The sequence below is a fragment of the Aptenodytes forsteri genome, unplaced genomic scaffold, assembly GCF_000699145.1.
Source record: "Aptenodytes forsteri isolate BGI_AS27 unplaced genomic scaffold, ASM69914v1 Scaffold261, whole genome shotgun sequence".
Classification (NCBI taxonomy): Eukaryota; Metazoa; Chordata; class Aves; order Sphenisciformes; family Spheniscidae; genus Aptenodytes; species Aptenodytes forsteri.
Genome location: NW_008795583.1, coordinates 265,852 through 275,625, shown reverse-complemented (window position 1 = coordinate 275,625; position 9,774 = coordinate 265,852). Strand labels below are relative to the sequence as shown.

Genomic DNA, 9,774 nt, shown 5'->3' with positions numbered 1-9,774 from the left:
CCTATGGGGCCTGGCCCTGCCCCCTCCGGCCCCCGGGCAACCCCGCCAGGGCTGCGCCCGGCGCCGTGGCACCGTGGCCTCCAAGCCAGCCGTGCCTTCGGCCGTGTCGCGTCCCCTCCCCGTGGGACGGGGAGCGATCGTGTGGCCATGCTGTCCTCCGTGGAGGGCACCAAGCTCTCCCCGGAGCACCTGGAGTCGCTGCCTGCGGCTTTGGCTCCTGAAGCCTCCTGCTTCTAGGCGAGGCAGTGGGGAAACGCGGGCTCTCCTTGTGCCCCCGTGGAGGAGGGCCTCCCCGTTTCCCATCTTTGCCCCTCACCAGTGAGCAGCGAGTCCTGAGAGAGTTAATGCCCCTGGGCATGGATGCTCCAGTGCTGTAGGCTGGGCTGTGAGCTGGTCCCTGGCTGACAGGCGTTCCTGCCTTGCTTTCTCTGGGCTGGTGTTTGCTAAGACACTGGTGTCCGTTGGCACCCAGGGTACCTCTGTCCTTTCTTCCCCTGACTCGTCTGAATGACCCTGTGTCAGTGGCAGCCTTCTGCTGTCTATTTGCCCCTTGTCAGGTTACTGATGTATTAAATTGAATTGCAAGTATCAGACATGTTCTGATATGTTCTGCCATGTTTTCAGTCTCCTTGCAAAATATGTACTCCAGGGCCTGACGGATTCAGGAAGAAATGCAGTCAGGGTTGTTAAAAAGGGGCCACTTATTTTTAGATGCGCAGTCTGATGCTTACCTCCCTACTGCAGGGATAAGTTGGGCAAACATCTGGGTGCCCTTGAGCAGCAGTCCCAAGGGCATAGGCCAAAGGGCAGGTGAGGTCCCCTCTCCAGAGTCATAGCAGGATGGGGAGGGCGCCAGTGGGGCTGTGCCCCATCCCTATGCAGTGCCACATCTGCCAACATCACTCTTGAGGGGCATCTGTCTGGCCTCTTCTCTAACCTACAAAGCCAGGTTGCGTGGCAGATCTAGTCCAGTGCTCAGCTGCCCACAGGTCAGCCCTCCACGCTGCCCTACCTGATGCTGCAGTGCTGCTGGTTCCAGCACACAGGACCAACTCTTCCCACCTCTTCAGCAGGCCTGAAAGGAAGCACTGCTGTACTGACAGGACAAAAGGGTGCACCAGGCCTTAACTAAGTGATTGCTCTTTCTGTGGTGGTGCCCATTTCTTAGTATGGCTTTAATCAAAAGTTAAGCTGGATAACTTATAAATTATGCAGAATCATTAGCGATTAATGTATTGGGCAGGGCTTAACTGTGACATGCCTTTCCCAGAAAGCCCAGCAGGGTGTTGGAGCATCTTGGCTTTACAGGAATGTTTTTAATAGTTGGCTTCAGAGAGTACATTTTTTGGAGCCCTTGCACTCACAGATCTTTATGGCAACAGCTCTGGCATGAAACTGTTCTGACCTCAGCTGCAGAGCAGGCTGGAGAACGTTAGGCTTAATGTGGGGATCATATGCAAAGCTTTCTATGGTGTAAGCTGTCCTTTGGAGGTCTTGTCATAACAACTTTCAGTGAGGTCTCATCTTGCAAATCCTTGGGATTAAACATTGCCCCGTGTTTCTAGGGTGAACTTCTCTAGTTTTGACTTCTGAAACTTCTTGTCCTGTCTCTTCCTGCTAGGCATGCAAATCCCATGTGGTCAGAAATGTCTTTTCTGCAGTTTGCTGAACCACAAACTGACCAAGGGACACTCATTTTTCCAATGAAGAACTGCAGCCTTGACACCTTCAGGTCTCACTGTCACACAGGTTCAGGTCTGCTTGCCTGGAGCCTGCACAAAGTGTGTTTACGATGCATGAGGTCTGAAGCACTGACTAGCCACGCACACTGTGGCTCTGCTGTGCCTCCATGTGCTCTTGCTCTCCCCTCTCTCTCTATGTGGGACATTTGGGGATTGGCTCTGGGTGTAACAGTGGATCATGCTGGCTTGGAGTGTACTGTCTTTGCAGTTTGATACCACGGTGGTATCCCCCTGGGATGCCCTTCTGCTGCCAGTGAGTGAAGGTCTCTACACATAGTCTGTGCAATCTCTGGCTGAGTACAGTTCAAGCAATACTGTCAGCCCCGTGTGGACCCAGCAGCATGGCTCATGGTTCAGTGCAGTGCCCTTGTTCTCAAATCATAGAGTGACTCAGCCCCAGGGCCATGTCTCAGCATCCCCAGCCTGAAAACCTGGGCTAGGTCAGGCCTGGGTCTCTGCAGAAGCCTAGAAAATTCTTGTGCGGAGCAGGGAGCCTGCTATAAGCTCCATCTACAGACTTCTGCGTCACAGAGATGTCAGACTCTGCCTTTAATTTCCTCACATGCACTGAAAAGTTGGAAAGTCCAACTGCCCACTTTAGGCATGTTCAGACCTCTTCTCATTCTGTCAGATATAAAAAGCTGCCTAATTTATTACTGTAGATGTATCCTGTGAAGCACCAGGTCCTGTTCTTGTCCTGAGGCCAGCTGGCAGGGTCTGGTCACATCCATAGCACTAAGCTCATGAGTTCAAAAAGGGGAGCACATCAGTGTTAGCTACTAGGAATGGTTCATGGCTCGTGCTAACTTCTGAGCCATGCCCAAGAGTGGTTTGGGCACATGCTGGCTGGTTCAGACCAAAGCAGTTCCCAGGACCAGTCTCCACCACTGGATTCTTGGGCTGTTCCTGACCTCATTGCTTTTGCTACCATAGTGATAGCCTTGAACAACTGTTCTTCTTATACCTGAAGGCTAACAGAAACATTGCAGCCCCCCAGTGCACACGCACTTTGAAATGCTTCTGCGTGGGACAGTGCAAGGGAGTGGTTATTTGCTAGCTGACAGGGTGCTGTCTACAGCTCAGCTGTTAGTTGTGCAACTAACTTGCACACTGGCTGTGGCTGGAGCAGAAAACCAGACCACATCTGTGGGGAGCTCAGCTCCTGTGCACACAGAATACACATGCCCCAGTCAGTGGCCAGGTCTGGGGAGTGCAGCTTTATTCAGACTGTTTTGCTGTGGGAGACCAGGATGTGCGGGTAAGGACATGGCTCAGAGACTCCCTCTCACAGGTTAGAGTGATGAACCAGAGTCTCCCTGGCAAAACTCTAAGGAGGCACACTCTTCATGAGATAAAGGATGTTCGAGTGTATCTTTGAATCCTTTCCAGTTTTCCAGCCTCCTGTTCTGGAAGAGAGGGTGCAGCATCCTGTGATGTCCTTGTTTGTGTTGTCTCCAATGACTATCTCCTGCTGATGTGGCAGGCTTCTGTTGGGGATGCACTTAGCCCCAGTGTGTCTCTGAGAACGTGTTTTCTGGGCTCTGTGGGGGTGACACTCCTATCTGTCTTAGTCACCTGTGGCCGACCACAAACCTGCATTTCTGAGATAGGAATCACAGCCTTTTCCTGGTTAGATCTGGCATGGAGCTGGGTATATTCAAATGTGAATGAATGCATTTAAATAGCTGACCTGCAGAAATGACCTTTCCTTGTCACTCTAACTGTGGTTGTTGGTGGTGTCTACGGTTGTTTTTTTTCTTGTTCTCAGGTGCCCTCTGGGGCTCTTTTTCTTTCTGTATAAATCACAAGATTGAACTTGTGCTGCACAAGAAGCTTGTAGAAGGACACTGTCTTGTTTACAGGGAGAGAGGACACACAAACAGCAGCCTCAGTGTCTTTCTTCATGCGCTCCTGTGTCTAATTTCCAGACAAAATTTAGCTTTGTATGCAGGTCTGTGTACTTGTGTAGGATCCTGCCATGCTCTTAGTGCTGTGAAATCTCAAAATGGTGATGTTGCAGACCATGGGTCAACCAGGCCAGCTTTCTGAAGGATAGCAACGGCTGAGTGTTGCTGCCAGCTTTGCAGCCGATGGCATTGCACTGCTGGGAAAGTCAGCTCTGCCTTCTGCATTGGGCTTTCCTTCCCACTCTAGAGCAGGGAGTAATGCCAGGCAGATGAGATGGCCAGATTGAGTTGCATAGTGTGTTTATTCCAAGCTGCCCCATTTTTCTGTCACAGTTGATATATAAATACTGTGTCTGGGCTGCTTCCTACGCAGTTCTGGGTGGTGTGCCAGGCATTCGTGATGTGCGCATCCACGGGGCAGCCCCAGAGCTTAGAGGAGCCTGATTTTACCATCGCAGTCTTGGCTGAAGAACTGCATTAATGTAGGATTTGTTTGGACTTTCTGGACCTACAGAAACACGGGACTTCCCTGCCAAGAATCTACTCTGTGCCCAGACTGAGCAGGAGCATGTCATGCCAGGCAGCCCTGCTTCTGCTAGTGCTGGAGCTGAATGAAGTAAACTTTCCAACAGATGAACATCTGAGCAGCAGTGAAGGTACCTCAGATCTGCAAGCAGATGCCCTTGTGAAGAGCTGATGTGAATGTCATTCTCCTCTCTGATAGCAGGGTCTCTGCAGTGCTCTGAGACAGGCTGCAGGGACTTCTCTTTTCATGTGATTTTGAGCTGCAGGGACTGGTTAAATTGCCATGACAGTCTCTTAAACTCTGTAATTCTTTTTTGCTCAGGACAGGCCTTCATGAATTTCCCATTTCGATGTCTGCAAGGTGGAAGGAGCCTACTGGTGGCCCTTCGTGTCCTTAGCTGGGTCTGGCAGCCTGGGCGTGTGGTCAGCAGTGCTAATCCTTTTTACATGGAACATGTATTATGAGCAATGGGCTATGTCTGCCACTGCAAGCAAGCCCTTTAGAGAAGAGCCAGTCAGATGCCTCACAAGCTTGTCCTCCTTCCCTACTGTAGGACACTGCAGAGGGTGAGGTGTGCAGTGAGCACATTTCTCACCAACAGCCAGGCAGGGAGAAATCCTGGCCAGCGAGCAAAGACTGCCAAAGCCAGCGGGTGCCACAGAGGGGGTAGCTGCACAGGCAGGGAGTAGCTCTGTGCCTGCACACCTCCCACATACAGTGGGCAGCTGCCCCCTAGCCCACTAAGCACCATGCCGTGCATGTGTTGCTGCTGGCAGGGGCTCAGCCTTGTGCACCTCCTGTGCCACTCCTCTCCTGGGGACAGACTCACCAGAGAAGCTGCTCCCTGTAGCTCTGGCCAATGTGTTGCCGTGGGCAGATGTTGAAGACGCCCCCAGTGGTGGTGTGCAGGGGCGAGTGCCTGTTCTGAGACATCTTCTTTTGCCTCTCTCCTGTGCCTTGCCTCGGTCCATCCCTGGCTCACCCAGACAGGCCACCATCCCCTGTCAACGTGACTGTGACGCAGCTGAAGGCAAACTCTGCCACAGTCTCCTGGGACGTCCCAGAAGGAGACGTGGTCATCGGCTATGCCATCTTACAGCAGGTATCCAGGCTCTGTCCCGAGGGGACTGGGGACCCCTCTCACTGATTACCAGCATGCTCCCATGTCAGCCCTTTTGCCGCAGTTTGGAGCTCCTCTGGCACCTGCCTGAGGACACCTCTGCTGTTAAGCAGCCCTTGCCAGGGCACCCTGTCTGAGTCATCCATCCTGGTGGGAGGCAGCAGACCGTGGGCTGCTCTGGGGGTAGCTGGCCCTCCAGTGGCTTCCCTGCAATTTCTCTGGATAAGGATGGTGCTTCAGCCATGACATAACCCTTCTTTGCTTGCCTTGCTCCACCTCCACAGCCCCAGGCAATGGTGGCTTCTCCAGGGAGGTGCCTGGCTCTTAGGCCACACAGGGATGCTGCACAGCAAAGTGCTGGCCAGACTGGCCCACCCCAGGGGTGGATGATTGCCTGGGAAGGGAGGAGTAAGGGCAGTGTGCCCAGCACAGCCCTGCAGACAGGGGCCTGTGGCTGGTGCAGCTGGGAACAGTCTCCTGGGGATGACAGCTCTTCACTCTGGCAGCGGCAAGATGGACAGATGCAGCGCTTCATCCGGGAGGTGAACACCACCAACCGGGCCTGCGTGCTGTGGGACTTGGCAGAGGATGCTGATTACATCATCCAGGTGCAGAGCATCGGCCTGTATGGGGAAAGCCAGGCCAGTAAGCGTGTCCACTTCCGGACCCTGAAGGAGACCGACCGCCTCCCTTCCAACAGCTCCAACCAAGGTGAGGCAGCTCCTTCCAGCTCACCCAGGTGCTGCTGGTGAGGCACACCTGGAGGTCTCCACAGCACACGGGCTGCTTGGGACACAGAGGGTCATAACAGGTAGCAGGGTTGTACAGGCTGCTGTTCTGTCCGCTATGGCCATGATAATGTCCCCAAGCCCTGGTTTACAGCCAGGGATAGGAGATCCCAGGTCTTGGCACCCTATTCAGCTAAGCAGGCTGTGGCCAGGACAACTGCTGTGGCCTGCTCAGCTGCTGCCCACAGGAAGTAAATACTGAACAGGCTCTCAGATCTTCCAGCCTGCAAGCTACCAAAGGACAAATGACGGAGCCCCACAGTCTCCTTTCCTACCCATATCCATGTTGTGCCTTCTTGCCTTGGGGTTGCCTACATGCTGGTCCATGAGAAATGATCCAAGAATCCAAGAGAGATGATGCCCAGAGGGGATCTACTGGGCACAGGAGTCTGTCTCCAGCACTAGCCATAAGAGGGGGACTTGAGAAGAGTATAACAGGGCAAGCAGATGGCTTACTTACCTCAGAACTTTTGTGTTCAACTCAGGGCCTTCCTAACCTGCCCTGGTCCCTACATAGGGAGTAAATTCAGTGGTTACTCCCATGCATTGTGCAATCCCTACTTGAACCCAAATAAGCTGTTAGAATATCTGACTGCCTTTGGTAGTGAGGATAGTTTATCTGACACAGAAAAGCCACAGGCTGCATGTCCTCTCCCCAGCCAAGATGTCATCCCACACCCGTCCTTGTTTGGGGGAGGTGGGCCGCTCTCCTCTGAAGCTCCTTCTCAGATCCTCACATGTTGCTGGTCCTGAAGTAGGTTCTGGTGGGAGGGTATCTGCTGCCAGCCCTGCCTGGGTTCTCTTCGCTGCAGGTGATATCACCATGGAAGGGCTGGACAAAGACAGGCAGCTGCAGACAGGCGAGATTATCATCATCGTGGCTGTGCTGCTCATGTGGGCAGGTGAGTGCCACAAGCAGTGTTCCAGCAGGCTGGGACAGAGGTGCAATCCAGGGTCCACAGAGAGGATGGGGCTCAAGAGAGTGCAGAGGCATATTGGTATGGGTCTGACATCCTTTCCAGTAAGTCCATTGAGTCTGTAGGATCTCGAGCCAGTGGGGTAGAAGGAGCAACCGCAGCCACTGCTCAGCAGTGATGGCCTGGAGCATGTGGGCTGGCTGGCCTGACTGCTGTGCTGGAAGAATGGGAAACAATGTGAGACCCAAGCAATACAGAATTACAGGGTGGGAGCATCCCAGCTGACATTAACTACTATGTAACTTGGGCCTTAGCTAGCTTGTCTGACATCTGATAACATTGCTGCACTGGCTGGCAGTGGCTGTGCCTCAATCTGCTAAAACTGTAAGATGGGTGATTTGTTCCTGTACAGCACCTGATTAAAGCCAATGCTCTAGCAAACAGCAGGTTGCCCTGGGAGCAAGGAAGCCTAGGAGATAACAGTCAGCTCCTGACTGGTCACATGCAGCTGCTGTGAATAGGAAGTCATTTGTCCTCTACTCCCTTCCCAGTAAATGTGGATTTTCTAGTGGCATCTTGCAGGAATCTCTCCTTGTCCTGGCCTTGAACAATTTTCTAGTGCACTGGAAGAAAATACAAGATGGCTGCTCCTAGCTTACACCTCATGCAGGTTGGTGTGTCAGAGTGCCAACAGGGAGAAATCAGGTCCAGTCTGCGTGTGGTTTGAATGGGTCAAACACATGTAATGATTACAGTTCAAAGCATTGCTCCAGAGTCCTGCGTCCAGGGTCCCAAGGTGTGGGACATGTGCTGGTGAGATGGGTGCTGTAAAACCATGACGGAGTGACTGACCCCACAGTCAGTTTGAAAGACAGGACAAAGCCAAGGGCTGGCTTTTGTGAGGGTTGCAAGCACTGGACCAATAACTTTAGTACCTTGCTGGAGGCACTCAGGAACCCACTCAGCTGCTCATTGACCTCAAGGCCTGTCCCTCTCCAAGTGCCTTTGGCCTCAGAGCCCTGAGCCATAGGCACCGAGCACCTCACATGTGCCCTGATGGCTTTAGCCACATCCGTGCCTCATCTGCCAAGGAGACTGGCCTGGCCACACATGCAGAAGTACCTGGGGTGGTCCAGGCTGACACAGGTGGCGGGTGTGGGTGACCAGCATGCCAGGGTGCCCTGGGCCTGACTGCTGTCCAGCTGGGATGCTGTGGGGAGGGGAGGCAGGGGGCAGCCAGTGTGAGGGAGTCCTTCATCCCCTGTCTTTCGGCAGCGGTGATCGCCCTCTTCTGCAGACAGTATGACATCATCAAGGACAACGACTCCAACAACAACAAGGAAAAGACAAAGCCGTCCTCAGAGCACAGCACGCCAGAGCGACTGAGCGGAGGGCTGCTGCGGAGCAAGGTGAGTGGGGAGGGCTGGCAAGAGGGATGGCATATGACGTCTGCCGTGGCTTGCTGCCTGGACAGGTTCTGGCTCTCTCCAGAAACAGAAACACCCCAGCTCATACTCTCACCCAAAAGACTGAGGGTTTTTAGAGTGCAGTGAGCCCTGGTCTCTCTGGGGCAGTGTGTGTGCGCTGTGGATGACTGCAGGAGAAACATTGGAAGAGATGGCAGGATATATCAGCTGGGATGGCTCCCACATTGCAGGGTGGTACCTGTCCTCTCACTGTAACAGCCCCTTCACCATGCCCGTTCAAGGCTGCACCTCTTCTGCATCCCATAGACAGGTCTAGCTCCTGCCTGCTCAGGCAGGAGGCGGACAAGCTGGGCAGCTGTTCTTATGGTTCTTGCACTGGTCTATCGCTGCTCACTTTCTGCCTTCACTGGGGCCTGCTCCAGGCCATCACCACACAAGTCATTCATGGGAAGGATCCCAGAGCCCCTTCCCCACCCTAATGGAGGTACTGTGTCAGGCTATGGATGGGGAGGGAGCAGTACTTTCATCTGGCTGTTCCCTCAGCACCTGACACTTCTCCGTTTGTTACTTGACAAAGACAGTGATTTATAACCCTGATGCGCATGCTCCAACGGGACCTTGCATTAGGTTTTTCCCTCGTGTCTCATCTGCCTCTTCTATCGATGGTGGGAACTCTACTCACTGTGTTGCCTAACTGCCCCTCTGCTTCCACATCTTGGTTTCCAGCAGATGTCAGGAGCAGAAACTTCCTGTTTGGACTTCAAGGCCCCAGATCTGTTCCTCCAGATTTTCCAGCTTCCTGATCACTCCTTGCCAAAAAGATCCCTCCTCTTGGATCCCTGCTCCAAACTGACCCTGCTCATATAGGGCTGCAAAGGCAGGTGCAAAGACCTGTTCCTGCTGTTTGTGAAGTTCACCTGTACAGGGCTGATGCACCTCAGTTTGTCTTTTTGCATTCACCATACTCTTGGCATCCTGGGGGATGGGGGATCCTTGGAAGGCTGGGGGATGAAGGGATGGAGAGCAGCCCTGCCGAGAAGGACTTGGGGGTACTGGTGGATGAAAAGCTGGATATGAGCCAGCAATGTGCGCTTGCAGCCCAGAAGGCCAATCATATCCTGGGCTGCATCAAAAGAAGCATGGCCAGCAGGTCGAGGGAGGGGATTCTGCCCCTCTACTCTGCTCTGGTGAGACCTCGCCTGGAGTACTGTGCCCAGCTCTGGAGCCTCAGCATAAGAAAGACACGGACCCCTTGGAGCGGGTCCAGAAGAGGGCCACAAAAATGATCAGGGGGATGGAACACCTCTCCTATGAAGAAAGGCTGAGAGAGCTGGGGTTGTTCAGCCT

The 9,774-nt window shown here is 53.5% G+C and overlaps 1 protein-coding gene across 1 annotated transcript in view; it reads left to right on the top strand.

Annotated features, from left to right (window-relative positions):
* FNDC4 (fibronectin type III domain containing 4) overlaps positions 1-9,774 on the top strand; it is a 23,361-nt gene that overhangs the window by 10,138 nt on the left and 3,449 nt on the right. Inside the window, exons 2-5 of the mRNA XM_009282321.1 lie at positions 5,162-5,277; positions 5,802-6,006; positions 6,896-6,985; positions 8,276-8,409. Of these exons, the coding sequence (XP_009280596.1) occupies positions 5,162-5,277; positions 5,802-6,006; positions 6,896-6,985; positions 8,276-8,409 (545 nt within the window). The remainder of the gene's footprint in view (positions 1-5,161; positions 5,278-5,801; positions 6,007-6,895; positions 6,986-8,275; positions 8,410-9,774) is intronic.